The 20,036-nt window shown below is 43.7% G+C and overlaps 1 protein-coding gene across 3 annotated transcripts in view; it reads left to right on the top strand.

Annotated features, from left to right (window-relative positions):
• LOC310800917 (uncharacterized protein) overlaps window positions 1–20,036 on the top strand; it is a 36,187-nt gene that overhangs the window by 7,686 nt on the left and 8,465 nt on the right. For 2 of the 3 annotated variants that reach the window (XM_083664797.1, XM_083664798.1), the window contains exons 4-14: window positions 491–780; window positions 2,268–2,374; window positions 5,307–5,409; window positions 6,512–6,588; window positions 6,759–6,865; window positions 7,368–7,444; window positions 7,652–7,799; window positions 10,493–10,710; window positions 12,362–12,564; window positions 16,934–17,136; window positions 17,294–17,337. In XM_083664797.1, coding sequence (XP_083520923.1) covers window positions 7,759–7,799; window positions 10,493–10,710; window positions 12,362–12,564; window positions 16,934–17,136; window positions 17,294–17,337 — 709 coding nt within the window. In that variant the 5' untranslated portion in view covers window positions 491–780; window positions 2,268–2,374; window positions 5,307–5,409; ... (2 more) ...; window positions 7,368–7,444; window positions 7,652–7,758. Of the gene's footprint in view, window positions 1–490; window positions 781–1,959; window positions 2,092–2,267; window positions 2,375–5,306; window positions 5,410–6,511; window positions 6,589–6,758; window positions 6,866–7,367; window positions 7,445–7,651; window positions 7,800–10,492; window positions 10,711–12,361; window positions 12,565–16,933; window positions 17,137–17,293; window positions 17,338–20,036 lie in introns of those variants that run through there. The other variant, XM_083664799.1, reaches the window with a different exon arrangement.

The following is a 20,036-nucleotide window of genomic DNA, read 5'->3' as shown; positions in this document are numbered from 1 at the left end:
AGGGGAAATCTGAAAAAAAGTTTCACAATCTAAGCTTTTACTCTGAAGGCAAAATCGCTCTACTTCCTGTCTCACCCTGGTTAACTCCTACAGTAGGTAACTTGACGCAGCAAAATCGCACCACTTCCTGTCTAGTCCTGAGCAGGAAAGCTAACTTTTACTTGGCCCCACATGTTCTTTTGGGCATGAAGTGTCCTAAATGAGAGCATTCAACCGCGTGTGTGTGTGTGTGTGTGTGTGTGTGTGTGTGTGTGTGTGTGTGTGTGTGTGTGTGTGTGTGTGTGTGTGTGTGTGTGTGTGTGTGTGTGTGTGTGTGTGTGTGTGTGTGTGTGTGTGTGTGTGTGAGAGAGAGTTCTCCCATTCTGGAGTCCCCAAAACTGTTTGTCTTCATACTCCAAACGGACAGTAGGCGTTTTCGGACCAGAAGAGTTAGTTAAAGACAGGCATCCATGATCTTACAGATGCTCTTCTCCCTTCTCTCTCCTGACAGGAACAGCAGCACCAAAGACTTGACCCAGTTCGCTGCGCACGCTATCGCCTTCAACCGGCAGCTGTCCCAGCACGAGGAGCAGCAGGAGGAGGTGGAAGCCCTGGTCTGCTCCATGAGGCTCCAGCACGACGAGAAGCAGGAGGAGGTGGGAGCCCTGGTCTGCTCCATGAGGCTCTCTCCTCCCTCCAACTCCAGGCTGGCCCGCAGTAGGGCCATGTCCAGCGCCCTGCGAGGAGGAGCCATGGAGGAACTCACCCCCTGACTGACTCAACCCCCCACTTAAGGCTTGGGTGAACGTCCTCCCGTCTTTGTCGTCCCACTGACAAGTCGCTCTATTGTTCATTCTTAAAGGAGAATTCCTGTTTTTTACACCCCAGACCTTATTTCCAGCTTAAAATATGTTTTACTCGCCCAAATAACTTTGGTTTCATTCTGATCTCCCTAGAAGATATTCAGATCCAAGTAGAGTCCTGGAACTGGCCAAAACAGGCGTAAATGGGGCATATGTCGTTCACACTGTAAATAACATATTTTCTGTCACCTCGCAGTTGGTTGTTATATAATTATGGGAACATGAATTAGCTATGTAATGAACCTCAGATGTGCTTATGTTCTTCTTCTGTGGTTTTCTCTTCTTATTCTGTTACCAAACAGAAGCGCTTCTCGCTTCTTCTCATGAAGCACACCCGGGGCAGGTCAGAGTTCACTCCGTCTGTTGTGTTTTGTAGCGTAGCAGCCTATCTTAGCATAGAGATATGATCTGATTTCAAGATTATGGACGATTCAATTAAATTGCTGCTTGTATGGAATAAGGCCATATATCGATTACAAACAGCAGCGGGAGATAAAGCGGGAGATGTTATCTATGTGACGGACACTCGGACAGCAAACAGAGCAGGCTGTCGGCAGCACGGGAGGTTCGTTACATAGCTACTTCATGTTCTCATAATGATAAGTCACCCCTTGGCCCTTAACCCTCCGTTTTGCATGTTCACGTGGAGGGTGTCCCGATTGTTTTTTGCATCAGATTATTTATATACTATAAGAAAGAGAGTTGGAGAAAGAAAAAAAGGTGCAAAATCTTAATGGGTGCGTTTTTATTATTAATTTAAATATCCAGCATTATATAAGAATTTAAATCTCCTACCACTGCCAATACCAACATTCAGCTAGGGAAAGCAAAATACAAATAAAGCAAGACACTATCTGTCTGCTGCACTTGCCCCCAAATCACTAAATATCCCCCCCCTGCCTGGAAGTAAAATTTCAACAGAGATGATGCTAGACTGGGTTTTTGACGATAACACACCCAAACAGCTGGATAATGTTTACTACCCTCGTCTTTTCACCCATGTTCACATAGTCCTACCTGGTGAGGTGGGTCGGGGCATTATTGACAGATGATGAAGTCGTGTGAACTAGCTTGTTCCCCTCCCCCCCGAACAGGCGCCCCAACTGACCAGAGGAGGTGCTAGTGCAGCGACCAGGACTCATACGCCGCTGGCTTCCCACCGATAGACACGGGCAATTGTGTCTGTAGGAACGTCTTGAGCACGCCGAAAATACCGCTGCCCGGGAATTGAACCCGGGTCTCCGTGGTGGTAGGCGAGTGCTTATTATACCTCTACACTACCCAGACCCACCCTGTCAATGAAATGTTTAACTTTAACAAATCACCAGCTTACTGGGGACCCCCTGATGGTCCCCAGACCCCATGTTGAGTCGACAACCACTCGTTAGGTTCTATCTTACTAATTGCATTATTATGCTTCTCAAGGTGGATATGGTGAATCCCATGAAGAATAAGAAGTGCAACCACCACTATGATGAAGCAGCCATCCTGGCCCTCATCAAAGCAAGACACACCCAGAAGAAGAAATGCGGGTAAAACACACTCCCTCTGCAGACCGCTAGAAAGTCCACTCAGCTTTTTCCACCACTAAACAACTGGGCGGGCCGGTGTGGGACCAGAACTTAACCTTAACTCACATTTTCTTCATTATAGCGCTTTGATGTTTCAGACAAATGAAGTTTGGCTGCCTCCTAGAGGAAAACAGATGAAATTGTGCCACCTGGCCAGTTGTTGTGAAGGAAACGTGCTTATTGTCTTGGCCTTGGTTAAGCTGTGTTCACACCGAGATATTTATTTTTCTCTCTGTCGCTCGATTCAACCCTTTGGAATCGCTCTGTCGCTCTGTTTAAATCGCTCGTCAACAGGCACAATAATTGACGGACATGTGGGGGCTATAACGTTACGCAATGTCATGATGTTTGTCCACTACGAGGCCGAGCCACCGTAGTTGTTTACAAGCTAAGCCTATCAGCGTGCTCCTAATGCGAGCTCTATACCGGTAGTACAGACTTCACTTCATGTCAGCTGTCAGCCTGTCAATCAGCTGTCAATGCAGTTTGTTGCCACACAATAAACCAGCGGTTTGTTCCAAGCCAGTGTGATCCTTGACTCACTCTCACACGGCAGCCAATCAGCGTTGAACAGCGAGCGACTGATGCCAGCGTAATTTCGCTCGAGTTGGGATATTTCATCTCGGGCGTATTTTCGCCCTATCGTTCTGTCTCTGTCGCTCGGACGCCCAGCGATTTTTCTCCCGGGCGAATATACGCTCAATCGCTCGTTTGCATTGACTTTGTATGTAAACTCGATGCCAGCGAAAAAATTTAATAGGTCGGTGTGAACGCAGCTTTAGCAGTTTGTTTTCAAAGACACAAACTCTGGACGTTTTAATTTTGGGTAAAGCCAGAGGGTTTTTATATGGCTTACGCCAGCTCTGGGAGTATGAAGTGCTTTGAATGTGAGACGTTAAACGGTCTGGTTAAACGCAGGTAGACGCGTCTACTTACTTATTCTTCAGACGGATTTGCGTCTACTCACTTCTAAATCTCCTTTGATGCAAATCCATTCAAGTTTTTTTTTTCTTTTGGGACTAAAGTCTCTGCCGGGCAGCCGGGCAGATTGAGATTCCACCAGGAAACGTTGCATTACGACGGCGAGATGAGGCGGACGTAGCCTGTCTAGTGAATACTTGTGTCCACCAGAGGCGTCCCCGAAGCGGCTCTCCGCTCTGCTCCACAAATCAGCCTGTGTATTTTAGCTTCTCTCAAGAGTCACGTCAAGCAGCACAGAGCAGATCAAGCTGGGCAGGAATTCACGAGAATAATAAAATAAAACATCCTGTCGATTTCCCCCCCATTGGGGGGTGCCAATTTAGCCTGCTTTCTATAATAATGCATCCCTCAATTACTTGAATGCTTCCATTATTTTGGCAGCTACTTGGGTTCAAATTAACTTAGTGAGTTGGTTTGAAATTTGTGTATCAATGAACTAAATTCAGTAATGTTCAGGTTATGGTAGTCTAATTGTTCTCATTGTTACATTGTAGCCTTTAACTCAATCAAAATGTTGTTTTTGTAGACACCAATAATGACTGCCCAGCAAATGTAGTTGAAACTAGTAAGTATAGTTAAAGCAGGACTAAACCCCCAAACACCTTTTTCAGCTTTTAACCAATATATATGGCTTTTGGGGTGGTATGTGAAGGATTCTGGTCAAAATCTCCACATCTGTGACCAATCTGTTAAAATTGTACAAACCCCTATCATTTCAGCAGCATAAGTTCCCTCTATGGGTTCAAACCTGCTTTTTTTTGTGCCCTCAAATGAATGGGCGATTTGGTACATCGTGACGTCACGGTGGTATTTGCGCGTGCCCCACTCATGTGAAAATGTGTTTTTTCCCCCCATGTGATTATTACTGTAGTTAATGCGGCGCGAGCCCTTTAAGAGCAATGTGGCACGTTGGACAACAGCGGGATGGTGTACACAGCATTAATTATAGCCTCCTTCACCGCCTCGGCCGGCATCTTCTTTGAAAAGTTGAAACAAATCTCGGAACGCCTCCTCTCGAGACCTCGACTCTGATTGGCTAAACGGACAGTGACTATCCGACCATCCGACCATCCGATACGTCTATCCAGAAAAAGTTCATCCCTCTTCAACTTTCTGTCCATCAAAACGTATGCAAATCTTCTGGATACGTACGCTTCTGAGTACTCCACGGACAGTCGGACAGCTGTCATTGAAAATGAATGGAAGTGAACAGAGAAATGAACGCACACGGACAGACACCACGGATCAGTGTGGCCAAGGCCTAATGTAACGCTACGCTGTGTCCGTTGCATTGTTTTTGAGATGACCTGGAACATAGTTGTTAGTTGTGAGCTAATAACGTTAGTTGTGTGGCAATAAAACGACACTGAATTACCAGTTTGATATAACGGTCAACCGAGTCACACTCTTTCCATGAAGCCCACCAGCTTTAATAATATCTGTTGGCTAGTTGTTGATATTTAAAGTCCCTGGAAACCAGAAATATTTCTTTATTATTTAGCATTTTGAGTTCATCACATCACAGGACCCTATGTTAATAAGCCACCAGCCAAATTTGAACGATGATGAACGTCGCAAAGTATATAAATTTAGGTTTGACAGTCATGGCAAAAGTCATGAGAATCAATTAGTTTTTAGAGTGTATTTTCTCCCGCGGACTGTGTGGGCGTGTCAGGCTGTCTTGAGAAATCTGATGTAGTTACCGTAGTTCATTTGTTGACTGAATGTTTCTCAGAATGCGATTATCATGCTGCTGACTAACCCTGGTTTTAGTGCTGTGACTCACATATATGTGGACATGTTCCTATAAGTGCCTTTTATAGTTTCACTGTGCTTATGTGTTGATCTATATCTGATGGAGAAAAGTTGATTTTCACATTAATTATAATTAAATATTTTTTTACATTGCCAGGTTGCAAACCAACAAGTGAACTCCTACAACTCATCAGTTCAACTGGAAAATGGCAGCCATGCTAATTAACGTGGCCATGGGCCTGAAGTCACTTCACAGCTGGGTAAGTGGGTCACTCACATCACTAACCTGTTATTTTACGAGCTATTATTATATGACTCTCTTTCAAGAGTCATATAAAAAAGGTATCGAACACTCTAAAATTCAATCTCTGCAATTTTAGGCAGATTAGAGCATCTCTGACTGACAGTGCGGCTCTAACCTTTCTCCATTCAATGATTTTTGCACATATACTACATACTACATACTGCCTCACTGGTCCTTCACAGGAGTAACCACCTTGAAGCCCGTCGAGTCTCTATATAAAAAGGCCCTGCAAATTTTAGATAAGAAACCTATCTTACCATCATTGCAATATACTTCTAAAGTACAAGCTCCTCAGCTTTGACAATTATAAAAAATTTAAAATTGCCTGTATGATTTATAAAATCCTTCATGGGCTAGCACCACCTCCTTTAGAATGCTTTATCAAACGGAGAGCTACCCAGAACACCACGCGAAGCTCGTCGAGAGGTGACTGTGAACTACCTCTGAGACGGTCCTCTGTCGGACAAAATGTTTTGTCCTACAGGGGTAGCAAACTGTGGAATAGCCTACCAATGTCAGTCAGAGAGAGTAGCAGTTTTCACACCTTTAAGGGGCTGTTAAAGTCATGGCTCAGATCAAATCAAAACTGCGACCATATCTAAACCCTTTTGTTTCATGTGTTGTTTTTGTATATATATATCCTTGTAAGTCCTATGTCTACCTTGGTCAATGTCCCTAATGTTTCCTGTTTTTGTTTTATTTGTATTACATACCGGAATTGAAGGTCTGTATGTGCCCACTTGAATTGCAAAGTTAAATGCCTCCTTCATGTATATGTATGTCTCCTCTCCTTTTTACCCTATGTGTATGTATGTGTCACCTACATTGCACCCCTGTCAGTTGCCCTATGTATGCACTAATTTTTCTATTTCTTCTTTTTAAACTTTTTTGTACCTCACCTGTCGAGGGACTACGGATGGAAATTAGCTAAGGCTATAATCCGGCACATTTACATGGAAATGTTCATTAATGTTGCACTGTCCCTGAAATAAATAAATAAAAAATTACCTACCTGTCTTTAGACTAAATGTCATGACTTTGTTTCAATCTTTTTACAGTTAACAAACAAGCCAGAGCTCCCAGCCCACCGCCCAGCGACATGGTTCTGTGAAACAGTGCCTTCTCCTTCAACCAGGTATAATTCTGGACTTGATCTGAAAGCTTGTGTGATTTATCAAATGTCTTCAAAGGGCGTAATGTAGGGCTAGCATTTGAATCCAGAGGTAAATTAGTATTTGGGACAGCCCTACAGTTGGAACAATATTTGGCATTAAAATGTAATACTTTAATTTGCCTTCATTCCAGTGGCAGCTGGTCTCCTCTCCATGACCTTCTGCTCATGACCGATGCCTGCAGCAACTGGCGGATGGAGCAGGATGTGGCCGTGCTGACCAAGCAGCTGGAACAGCAAGGTAGAGCATGAAGAAGCACACATGAATTTGAATGAGTTTTCATAAACTGTTAAACTCCACCTACCTCCCCCCCATAGAGACACTGCGGAGCGTGCCATCATTCAGAAACCACGCCCAAAACGGGGGAAAACACAATCTCCCCTCCAATCCTGGCATTCCTCCTATGTCGCGTGCATGGTCGGGTGTTGCACAAAAATATCGTATATGCGGAAGATGAACACTCCAACTTCATTGACAGCAACATCCACATTTTTCTTCTTGCCAATTCTCAATGGCTTCCTTGTTTTCCTTGGGAGTACAAAAAAATGTTAACTGGCGATTTTTTTTTACATTTGTTGTCTGCGCAGCCCACCACACAACAGCTTTTAGCTATGTTTAATTCAAGGAAAATGACACTGGTGTGTGGAAATGAACTGTGCTTTTCCCCCGTGATGGGCGTGGCCTATTTCATACTGTACATTTACTGTTTCTCATCTCACTCTGTAACCATCTATCTATACAGACTGAGAACATCCAGTTGAAACGCAGTCTGGAGAAGCTGAAAGGACAGCGTGAGGAACAGGAGCTAGAGATCAACAGGTAAGCACCTAAGGACTCAAAACACTTGAAGGGAATGTGAGTCTCTCTTCTTTTTTCATTTCTTTTCATGAGTGCTGGTTGTACGACAAGAGACCATTTCTCATTTGTGACTCAGAAAAAACGACAGGACTTCTGATGAAGCTGTTTTTATTCATTCATGTATAAATTGCCTGACCCACAGTTTCACTGCTCGCCTGTCTCTTTTAGGTTGACAACACGCCTGAAGGAGGAGAGAATCCACTACTTTGACCTCTGCAGTGAGCAGGGGGCGAAGGAGTGGATGCTGACCCAAGAGCTCATCTCCAAAATCAAGGATGAGAAACATCAGCGGGAGATCCAGGACTTGTAGAACCAGGTGGGGAAGCACTGTATGCTATTGTGTGCTGGGGCAGCAGGCTGAAGGCAGCGGACGCCAACAGACTCAACAAACTGATCCGTAAGGCCAGGGACATTGTGGGGCTGGATCTGGGCTCTCTGACTGCGGTGTCAGAGAAGAGAACGTTGTCCAGGCTACGCTCCATCATGAGCAACGACTCACACCCACTCCACGGCGTGCTAGTCAAACACAGGAGTACGTTCAGTGAGAGACTGATTCCACCTAGATGCAATACGGAGAGGCACAGGAAATCATTCCTGCCTGTGGCCATTGGTCTATTTAATGCCTCTCTTAAAAGAGCACCTCGGAGACGCTCAGTCAAGGACAGTCTGTTGAAAGGCCAGGAGCCCCTGAGCCCCTGATATAAGAGTCATGAAACAGCTTCCCAGTGTCAATTCCTTTTCTCACCCCTCCCTCATGCCCTTATAGCCAATCCAAGATTCAAGATTCAAGATTTGTATTGTCACTCCAGTCCGTAGTACAAGTATCACATGTGAAATTCTTGTGCTGTAGACTCCGTTACAACATAGTGCAAAATAGCAGGGCATATGAGTGCAAAAACAACAAGAGACACAACAAGCAATAAAACAAGCCAAAAAACAGTGACATATTCACTGCACATAGGTGCAAATAGTATAGACATAATTTAAACATAATTATAATAATGTTTAATAATTAAACATTCTGTTTGCACAGGTGCAAATAGCATAGACCTAATTAGAATTAAACATACGTAATGGTAGCAGCTGCAGTACAGCTACTACATGATTGTTGGGAGTTTATTTGTGTATGTTAAGGAGTCTCGTGGCCTGCGGGAAGAAACTGTCCCTCAAGCGATTTGTGCGTGCTTTTGGGACAGTGTATCTCCTCCCTGAGGGTAACAGGGAGAACATGTGGTTCACATGTGGGGGTGGTTTGTGTCCTTGATGGTCTTCAGGGACCTCCTGAGGCAATCCAATATTGCTGTAGAGGTGGAATGATGAGCAGCTGTAGTGCCTTATGCAACTTGGATGACATTAGTTTTTCGGCCTCTGCATCTTTGACATGATAGTAGAAGTGGTTACCAGACTGGGGTGGGGACATCTCTCTCTGGCTGTCGTGTGTGTTTTCCTGATCAGAATGTATCTTTGACATGATAGTAGAAGTGGTTACCAGACTGGGATGGGGACATCTCTCTCTGGCTGTCGTGTGTGTTTTCCTGATCAGAATGTATCTTTGACATGATGGAGAAGTGGTTACCAGACTGGGATGGGGACATCTCTCTCTGGCTGTCGTGTGTGTTTTCCTGATCAGAATGCATCTTTGACATGATAGTAGAAGTGGTTACCAGACTGGGATGGGGACGTCTCTCTCTGGCTGTCGTGTGTGTTTTCCTGATCAGAATGCATCTTTGACATGATAGTAGAAGTGGTTACCAGACTGGGATGGGGACGTCTCTCTCTGGCTGTCGTGTGTGTTTTCTGATCAGAATGCATCTTTGACATGATGGAGAAGTGGTTACCAGACTGGGATGGGGACGTCTCTCTCTGGCTGTCGTGTGTGTTTTCTGATCAGAATGCATCTTTGACATGATGGAGAAGTGGTTACCAGACTGGGATGGGGACGTCTCTCTCTGGCTGTCGTGTGTGTTTTCTGATCAGAATGCATCTTTGACATGATAGTAGAAGTGGTTACCAGACTGGGATGGGGACGTCTCTCTCTGGCTGTCGTGTGTGTTTTCTGATCAGAATGCATCTTTGACATGATAGTAGAAGTGGTTACCAGACTGGGATGGGGACGTCTCTCTCTGGCTGTCGTGTGTGTTTTCCTGATCAGAATGCATCTTTGACATGATAGTAGAAGTGGTTACCAGACTGGGATGGGGACGTCTCTCTCTGGCTGTCGTGTGTGTTTTCTGATCAGAATGGAACTTAGGCTGGAAATTGGAGCAATTTGTTATGCAGTAACCTCTGACATCACTGTTCCCCTTTGTTGCTGGAGAAGAGTTGAAAATGCTATTTTGTTCAGATTGCCTGTTCCAGTGTGTTCCAGGCCAACGGCGCCCCCGCCAGGCCAGAAAAAAGATTGATTTTTTTTCCTGCTTTCCCCAAAATTTCAATAAACCTTTATGGCATATTATTACAATACAACAATGCTGGTGTTGACAGTGTTGACAGTAATAGAAGATGCCAAATCATTAAAAACAATAAGCATTTTGCTTTTAGGAGCATTGTGCCAGCGTGCAGCGCTGTTCCAAAACGTGTCAACGTGTGTCGTTGCCTGGGAAACGCACATCCCATAATACAACTGTTCGCATCGCATCCCATAATAGTATGATGATACTTGGGATGCCATTGCGTACATGGATGCGAACAGGTTAGCTAAAAGTTTAGTGTCGCCAGTGAGGGCCCCCATCGTTGCGGTCGGGGTACATTTCGAAATCCCTCCAGGCCTGAAATTTTTCTAGGGGAAACACTGCTGTTCCCATATTATTCTCAGAAGCAATAATCAGTGATTTGATAATGTTTGCTTTTATACTAAGACCATCAAAGCTAGATTCAGAAAGAAGAGCGAACATTTTCTGAGGAGTTAGGAAACTTTTCAAATCTCATAAAACAATCAAATGTTCACTCACTTTATTATCCATTCAACTGATGCAAAAGGCATTAGCATCTTGTCCCTTGTCCTTACAGGTTGATAGCATGCGGGGCAGTGATGCGACCCTACGTGGAGGCCAAGATATCCCACAAGTCCCACACCACCATCAAGTACTTCCTGAAGATGTGGAGCAGCGTCAGCGAGACGCTCATCTTCAACTTCCTGGGCGTGGCCACGGTGGACGGACAGCACTCCTGGAACTGGACCTTCGTCACGGTCACTGTCATCCTGTGTCTGGTGGCACGGGTCATAGGTCAGCTCTACTGTAGTGCTTTCCAAACGTTCTGAACGTATATGTGATGGCAGGCGGGGGTGTGTTAAGATATACATTCAAACGGAAACATGATGTCATGGTGGACTGCCGTTGATAATCTATGCACAAGTCAAGTGAATAGCTTCTTATGAAACACGTTTGTCACAAAGTTCACTATAGAGCAAGTACTGTACATAATATGTTAAGCAATGAGCAGAGCATATATATATATATATATATATATATATACATATATATACACCAGAGGGTTAGGGTAGCGGAGCGGTGATAATTACCGCTCCTCGCTCCCAGAGCGGTCCTTTCCACCCGCTCCAGCGCTCACGGCCGCTCCAGACCGCTCCCCGCTCGATACAGATTTCACCCGCTCGCACTCACCGCTCCACTCCGCTCAAAAGAATAAGAGAGATAAAAAGGCCAGGGTGTTTTAATTTGCATTTAAACGCGTTTCGGCATATGTGCCTTCATCAGAGCAGAGCATGCTCTGATGAAGGCACATATGCCGAAACGCGTTGACCCTCAATAAAAAAAGAAAGTGGAAATCTGAAGTCTTGCATCTCAATTTTTGGCGTGCTGCTACCGTCACTCTTGTAGTGATTTTTTTGATGATATACTGTCTGTCTGTGACTTCATTGGTTGTTGCCAAGAGTCACGAGCTCATCACAAGATACTGCCACACACATCATGTGATGGGAGAGCTTGTGATGGAAAACCGTTTTTAAGTTGTAGCGGTCAGTGGGTTTGTGGTCACTTCAGTGCCTACGGAGCCATCTCACATAGAGTAGCTTATTAAAACACACAATCAGAGAGAAAAGTCATTTGACTTTTATTAGGGCTAATTCATAAAACTCTGCAGTGACAGAACAGCAGCACGCAAAATCTGCACCACGGTAATTTACCCCGATTCATAAAATTATGAATTATGATTGTGAATACCATGATGGATCCACATTAGTTATTAGTCAGCTGCAACACAGGTGATCACAGCCAATCACAACCAACATGTTAATTAAGCTTGACATATGCAACAGTCTGCCTCTGAGTCTGTATCTGTCAATGGGCAGCAGAGACATGTTAGAATGGCAGATGATGTTGGGCATGGTAAACCAAATGTTTATGATGTCACTGACTGAGATTATGAATTGGTCAGTGGTGATCATCACCTGATGAAGACCTATCAATGCTCTGTAAGATAAATATATAGGAGCATTGGTGGCAGCAGCCTTCTCTTTAGGCTACTTTATCTCTGCTACACTCCAGCACCTGCTAAAACGTTTATGTGACGTGTATGGTCATCTTCTCTTTTTCAAAATGATAATTTTCATTAGTTAACGTTCATTTTTACAATAGACCGTGACCAAAATGGGTGGAAGAATGGAGAAAACGGGTCATGCAAAATTTGCAAATTGCTTCCCAATATTTCGCATTTTGAAGCACCCTACCGTGACGGTATCTGCCCCTAACGTTACTCTAAACCTGCCAGTAAGTTTTATGATACAGCCCCATTCTATGGCCCTAAATGGTCAACTCTGGCAACTAAATAGGCAAAAAAAATAGCAAATATTACAGTATTTGACCCAAATCTGTTACACACACACTCAAACCCAGTTTCTCATGACATTGTCCTTCCCAGGTGTGGTTGCTCTGGTCTACGTTATCAACAAGTTCCACATCGTCAAGCTGACCACCAAGGACCAGTTCATTATAGCCTACGGTGGCCTGCGAGGAGCCATCGCCTTCTCCCTGTGCTACCTGCTGGACAAGGACCATTTCCCCATGAGAGACATGTTCCTCACCGCCATCATCACCGTCATCTTCTTCACTGTCTTTGTCCAGGTACTGGGACACCATCTTGTCTGTTCTGTTCCCCACTCAACAGACTGTGTTGTCACATCGTTAGCCGTTAGCTGTTAGCCGCGTTAATATAAGAGCCCGACCCGTCACCCGTGACGTAAACACATACATGCAGGCAGGCTACATACACAGTCACTCGCAAAGGTTTATTACAGCTGAGAGGCTAAGTAAGGGACGCTAATGTTATCTCTCTGACTCGTTTGCTCCAATACACCCTTTTCACCGGGGCCATTTTGTGTCAAAAAGGCAGGGTAAAGACAGGGGCAAGCATAACACTAATGAGGGTTTCCAACTTCCATGATTCACCCGTTTACACAACTTCTTTGCGGGTTATCTGCCCCGGTGTACAACTGATTCAGCTCAGTCTGTCAGGAGGTGTGAGGTGATGCGCTTCATCAGATGGCCTCTAAGTTTACACCAACCGCAAAGATCATCTCATATCATACGAGGGAGTCCTGTTCAGTCTGTCTCGTGGTGTTGCCTAGTTGAAGGATTTGCCTAATAAGATTCAAGATTATTTCAAGATTTCAAGATTATTTTAATTTGTCCCGAGGGAAATTTGTCTTGGACATACAGGCTGCCACATAGGTACACAGTGCCATAACAAAAACAACAACAAAAAACAATAGTGCATAGCACACCAGTGCCGACATGTGCAAACACACAACCAAAGTGCAAACATCAATAATTTACAGTACAATCAACAATACATTACCTATGACCTGAGTTTAGGAGACTGACTGATATGGGGATGAAAGAGTATTTGTATCTGTTGAGGTGTCTTTTTTTGTTCTTGATTGGGACTCTGTAACGCCTGCCAGATGGAAGCAGTTCGTATTCTGAATACAAGACATGAGAGGGGTCAGCAATGATCTTCCTAGCTTGTCTTATGAGTGATTTTGATAGCGAGGATGATATGCCATTCACCTTGGTGACAAGAGGATACAATTATGAACCAGAGAGAATACAGAAGAGGAACTTTTGCAGAGAGTGAAGTGAACAGGCAGAGAGATGCGCCTCCTGTCTAAATGCCTGGGTGCCCTGGCTGCAGACCTTTTTCACCATTCCCAGGATAAATTGTGGAAAACGTCCCAGACCAGAGAGGCCAGGTGACTTGTTGTCTCTAAAGTAAGTCAGTGTTTTATCTCTCTTCTAAGCCTTCCTGTTTTGTAAACCGCGGCTCTGTGCTCTGTGCAGGCTTTTAGCGGAGGAATACGGTAGTTGTACGGTTGGGAGAAAAAGCAGTGCCGAATGAAACTGCTGTTTTGCGGAAAAGTAAAGCGCTGAAAATTGTCAAAATAGAGCGTGCATGTACACGGATATCGATTTGTTTAGGTGGGCGTTGTTTTAGGTGGCTAAATTACGTTTTTTTGTTTAGTTGTTGACCCCCAGGACTTAGAGAGAAAAAGCTGGTGATGCTGCTGCTCTGGGTGCCGGATCTCGTTCGACGCTGCGCCCCGCTTCAAGAACACTGTACCTAATTAAGTTAGTGTATCTGACTAGCTGATACTTGTTAAATACTTGATAAATGTTTTAACATTGCATGATATTCAGTATAATCTCAGATATCCGGCAAGAAAAAAAATATTAATTTCACTAAACTTCCTGAAATTCCAATTCACTTCCAATGTTTCATTGGAATTGATTGATTGATTGATTGAATTGACCCCAATGCTGTTGCAGACCACCATGCCACTGCATCGTGGCAATTACGGTCAGATGCAGCATTGGGATGCTGAAAATAGGTGTTAGATCTACTGTATGCAGTAGATGGTGCCATTTTGCAATGACGAATACCTCTGTTACATTTAGACTTCACTGTTTATACCAAGATATATTTGAAGCTGCTAGTGTAAGAAAGGAAACCCACAGTGACCTTGGCTTGTGTGATGAACACCAACATGAGGAAGGGATCAGTGGGATATTGCAGCAGACGTGTCTTTAGCATACATGTAACAAACACTGACCTTGCATGCAAGATCATGTGACACAGTTCCATTTCTATTTGGTCCTAGATAGTCCATGGGCCAAGGCAAAAATCGGTACCACCTGAGGTGACCGCACGATTTTGTTATTTTTGTCTTCCTACATGTCTGTAGTTTATATTTTGGTATGATAACCCTGCCCATTTGGTAGCTTAAGGATAGTTATCACTCTGTAAACAAACCTACCCCCATATAAATGACAAAACCCTGATTTCTGTGTATTAGTCCAGATGATATGTGAAAATGATGTTCCCTTTTTCGTAAAAGCATGAAACTTGGTACGCTTATAGTTTGGGGCCCTGTACAGTTTCAGAAATTGAGCCATCACAAAAATGCCTTGTGGCGGCCATTTTAATTCTGCCATAAGCATAGTTTGCATCATATCTCCTGAACCACACATGCTAACACTGAAAAGGAGATGTCTATCCCAACGTTTTCATGGTCAAGGATTACAATGATACCATAGAACATCATAAAGTGTTAAAGTGACTAATCAATTGTGAATTTGATGACGTTGTGAGAAGGAAATGACAGTATCTGATAACTGATGCTATCCTCTCCCGGTAGGGAGGGGAGGCTGGCCAGCGAGACTAACATAATTATGAAATTACCCTCAAAACACAATAATTGTCAATACTAAACCATGTTTGGTAGGCATGAATTTGCAATTAAAATAGCTATAATTCACCATTGTTAATCTCCGTCCTTACTCTAAAAATGGTAAACCCCATCTTGGATTTGGCCGTCTGGCAGAAAGTCGCAGGATGTTTGGGAGGGGCCTGGGGGCTATTTTAACAAAAGGCCCATAGAAGTAACCCTGACCCAAATTACTCATCAAAAAATGTTAGCCAGAGAGTGGTCATGGAATTGAGGTTATAGCATCAGTTATCAGAAACTGTGATTTCCTTCTCACGTCATTAAATTCACCATTGATTAGTTACTTTAACAGTTTATGATGTTCTATATGGTAGCCATCACCTTTTCTGTGTTATCATGTGTGATTCAGGAGATATGATGCAAACTACATAATTCACTTATGGCGGAATTAAAATGGCCACCACGAAGCATTTTTGTGATGGCTCAATTTCTGAAGATTTACGGGGCCCCAAACTATATGCGTACCAAGTTTCATGCTTTTATGAAAAAGTGAACATGATTTTCACATATCATCTGGACTAATACACAGAAATCAGGGTTTTGTCATTTATATGGAGAAGGTTTTTTACAGAGTGATAACTATCAATAAGCTACCAGATTGGCAGGGTTATCATACCAAAATATAAACTAGAGACATGTAGGAAGACAAAAATACAAAAAGTGCGCGGTCCCCTTAGGTGGTACCGATTTCACCATTGGCCCATGGACTAATTGCATTGTATCTTTCTCAAAACACCACTGAATTCACCAAAACATCACTGAATTCACCATTAACTATTCATGTGAACAGTTTATGATGTTGTATAGAGTGTCATTGTAATCCCTGACCATGAAAACATAGGGGTAGACATCACATTTTCTGCGTTATCATGTGTGGTTCAGAGATATGATGAAATCAGGGTTTTGTCATTTTTTGGGGGTAGGTTTGTTTACAGAGTGATAACTATCCTTAAGCTACCAAATCGGAAGGGTTATCATACCAAAATATAAACTAGAGACATGTAGGAAGACAAAAATAACAAAATCGTGCGGTCACCTCAGGTGGTACCGATATGTCAAAATTTCAGCCTTGGCCCATGGACTATTGTGGGCGTGAGATATTTCAACATTGTATTACAATGTTTACAATGATGACTGTTGTCTTTTTGGGTGTAATTCTCCACCCTGGACTTTGTGTCTGCTAGCTTGGCTTTCTTCTTCCACTGTATGAGCAGTGAAAGTTACATTTTGCCTACATTGTCGATTAATCGGTTAACATAGATTGATCGATCAAATTCTTAATGTAGTAGGAGGAGTAGGGTTGAATTAGTTTGGAGTCTGCTACTATAGGTTGGAGGCTTTAGCTGATGTGGCCTCCAGAAGCATCCTGCGTGAGGCGATCCAGGACCGTCCTCACGTGATCAAAGGGGTCCCATAAACACGAGACAGGACAAAAGTGACAAAGCAAAGCAAAATGAGACAGACACTAATATCAACTGTCCACAGGTGATGTGGCTGTGCGTACCAGACTGACCTCTCGAGGGCCGAGGCAGACGCCATTTTAAGCCCCGTATGGACAAAAAGACACCATAAGATCAAAAGATGAACAGCCACAACAAAGACATAAATATTGATCATATCTACATGCGAAAGGGGGATGACTGTAACACTACGAAACTGTGATATATGAACAATATTAACTAATTTTCTGTGATATTATCTCTCCTCAGAGTCACCTGTTTGAGAGCATCCAGGAGGGCAAGTATGAGTTTCCAGACAAGGACTGGGCTCACATCTCAGAGGGAGCCAAGGACCTCATATCCAAGCTGCTGGTCTGGGATGCCACTCTGCGTCTCAGTGCTGCTCAGCTCCTCCAGCACCCACTCTGCGTCTCAGTGCTGCTCAGGTCCTCCAGCACCCCTGGGTGCAGGGGGTAGGTGTCTTCTAAACTTCTATTGACACATGACTACTGGTACTCTAATTCATCCAGTGGCATTTATTAGTAATACACTTAGGAGTTTATTTCACAATCTTTATTTAGTGGTTATTTCAAAGTTAAAGTGTACATGCTGGTGTTTTCATTTCCCCAGAATGCTCCAGAGAGAGATCTTCCAACTCCTCATTTTCTCCAAAGGTAAAACCAGATAGCTTTGAAAACTATGTCAAATTCATCTCTAAAGCCCTTTAAACAATTGTCAGTGCTTGTGCAAAGTGCTTTACAGAGCAACAAAGGACATTGATAAATACATTTTAATTAATTAAATTAAATTAATACATAATAGATAAATAATTGTATTACTTTCTGAAGACTGGACAGTGTGTGGTGCGTTTATATTATTACATTATACTTTTATACCTCTCAAACAATTTCTGTTGCTCTGCACAGCCCAGCTTTATTTTCCAACTTTTCTCAAAAGTTTCACAATCTAGGCCGTCCAGGTAGTGTAGCGGTAGATTCCCTGCCTACCAACACGAGGGTCGCAGGTTCGCGCCCCCGGATTAGTCGGGTGTCGGGCAATGGGTCTGCGGGTGGGAAGCCAGATTAAGGGTATGTGTCCTGAAGCGGCTGGCATGTCTTGGAGGAAGCATGGTGCTAGTCTACAGCTCTCCCCAGATTGGCAGAGGGTGGAGCAGTGACCCTGGGCAGCAGAGCAGGGGGAAATTGGCCAAGTACAAATGGAGGGGAAATCTGAAAAAAGTTTCACAATCTAAGCTTTTACTCTGAAGGCAAAATCGCTCTACTTCCTGTCTCACCCTGGTTAACTCATACAGTAGGTAACTTGACGCAGCAAAATCGCACCACTTCCTGTCTAGTCCTGAGCAGGAAAGCTAACTTTTACTTGGTCCCACATGTTCTTTTGGGCATGAAGTGTCCTAAATGAGAGCATTCAACCGTGTGTGTGTGTGTGTGTGTGTGTGTGTGGGTGTGTGTGGGTGTGTTTAGGTGTGTGCGTGCGTGTGTGTGTGTGTGTGTGTGTGTGTGTGTAGGTGTGTGCGCGCAGTCAGAGAGCCCAGATACAGCCCCACAATGTCCCTGGCCTTACGGATCAGTTTGTTGAGTCTGTTGGCATCCGCTGTAGTGTTAATTTTGTCGGCTATTTTTTTATTTAGTCTTAGTCTTAGTCCCGTGTTAAATGTCCTTGTTAGTCTTTGTCATATTTAGTCAACCTCATCCTGTTTTTATTTAGTCAAGTTTTAGTCGACTAAAAGTTTGAGCATTTTAGTCTCAGCTTAGTCAAATAAAACCATAAGTATATTAGTCTAGTCTTAGTCAACAAAAACTGTTCACATTTTAGTCTAGTTTTAGTCAATGAAAACTGTTGAATCTGCTGATGCGCTTCACTAGTAATGGTATTTCGAAGCAGTGTTGGCAACTCTTTCCCAGGGAAATTAATGCTGACCCTGCCCACCCGGGCCAGTGTCGGCATATTTACAGTCCCTGCTCAGCCCGCAGCTGAGGGGAGAATGGAGGGAGGCTGGCTGTGCTGTGTGGAAAGCACTCAGACCTCTCTGGATATAATGTAGACAAGCAAGTAGCTGTACATTTTGGGAACACAATGCTTCATACACATATAGATAAGACCCTTAGCTAAGACTGGGTGGATTCTGTTGTAACTACTGCAAATGTTTTTCAGACAGCTAAATGTCAGCTAGATCTATGATGCTGCAACACAGGAAACTGAACTGCTGCATTGAGGGGGGGAAACAGTCTATAATTAGTGTTAATTTTGTTGTCTATTTTTAAATTTAGTCGTAGTCTTAGTCCTGTGTCAAATGTCCTTGTTAGTTTTTATCATATTTATTCAACCTCATCGTCTTTTTGTTTAGTCAAGTTTTAGTCGACTAAAAGTTTGAGTATTTTAGTCTTGTCTTAGTCAATGAAACTAAAAGTCTGAACATTTTAGTCTCGTCTTAGTCTTGGGGAAAAAGGTAGTCGACTAACATTTTTCGTCGACGAAATTAACACTAATCCGCTGCCTTCAGCCTGCTGCCCCAGCACACAATAGCATACAGGAAGGCACTAGCCACTACCGACTCAGAACATCCTCAGCATGGTCCGGCAGACGTTAGTCTCTTAAAACAGACTGTCTTATCTACATCCGGCAGATGCAGCTATATACAGTCTGTACTTCGTGGGGGAGAATCATGCACCAAACGGAAGAGGAAGTTGAAAGGCGGGACTTCCGCTCATTCGTCCAATCAGAATTTAACATTAGCTAACTAGCTGTATACTGCTGTAGCTATCGTTAGCTAACGCTGATTAGTAAGACGAACGATAAGCTCAGTAACGTTAGCAACTTACCTCATCACTTTCTTTAACTCACGTCTTGCACGAGGTTCCTCCAAGCCGCGGATACATCGTTTACGTCTATCAGGGTCTTATTTCACCGGTTTCGTCGGCGTAGCTTCCATGGTAATTCTAAAGCACTGCTAGCATTAGCAACCTGCATCGGTTTAAGTTTCCGGGGGGAACATATTTTTCGTGGACACGCGTGTCGTGATTGGTCAGATTCCGTCGAACTTCCTTCCGGTCTGAAGGTTTTTTTCACTACTTCCTTGTGCATGTTCTGGGGGTCTGACGTACAGACGGTATGGCGAGAGCATTTGAAAATTGCGGAAGCCAACTCGTCTGTTCTAAGAGACTAGGCAGACGTTGAAGGACCTCAGCCATCTCAGAAAGTAGAGACGGCTTTGCCCCTTCTTGTAGAGTGCATCAGAGTTCTTAGCCCAGTCTAGTTTATTGTCAATGTACACTCCAAGGTACTTGTAATCCTCCACTATGTCAACACTGACCCCGTCGATTGAAACAGGGGTCACCGGAGCCTTGACCCT

The sequence above is a fragment of the Poromitra crassiceps genome (assembly GCF_964638095.1).
Source record: "Poromitra crassiceps genome assembly, contig: HAP1_SCAFFOLD_132, whole genome shotgun sequence".
In the NCBI taxonomy this organism is placed as follows: Eukaryota; Metazoa; Chordata; class Actinopteri; order Beryciformes; family Melamphaidae; genus Poromitra; species Poromitra crassiceps.
The sequence above is the reverse complement of the archived record's forward strand: the minus strand, read 5'-3'. Positions and strand labels throughout refer to the sequence as shown.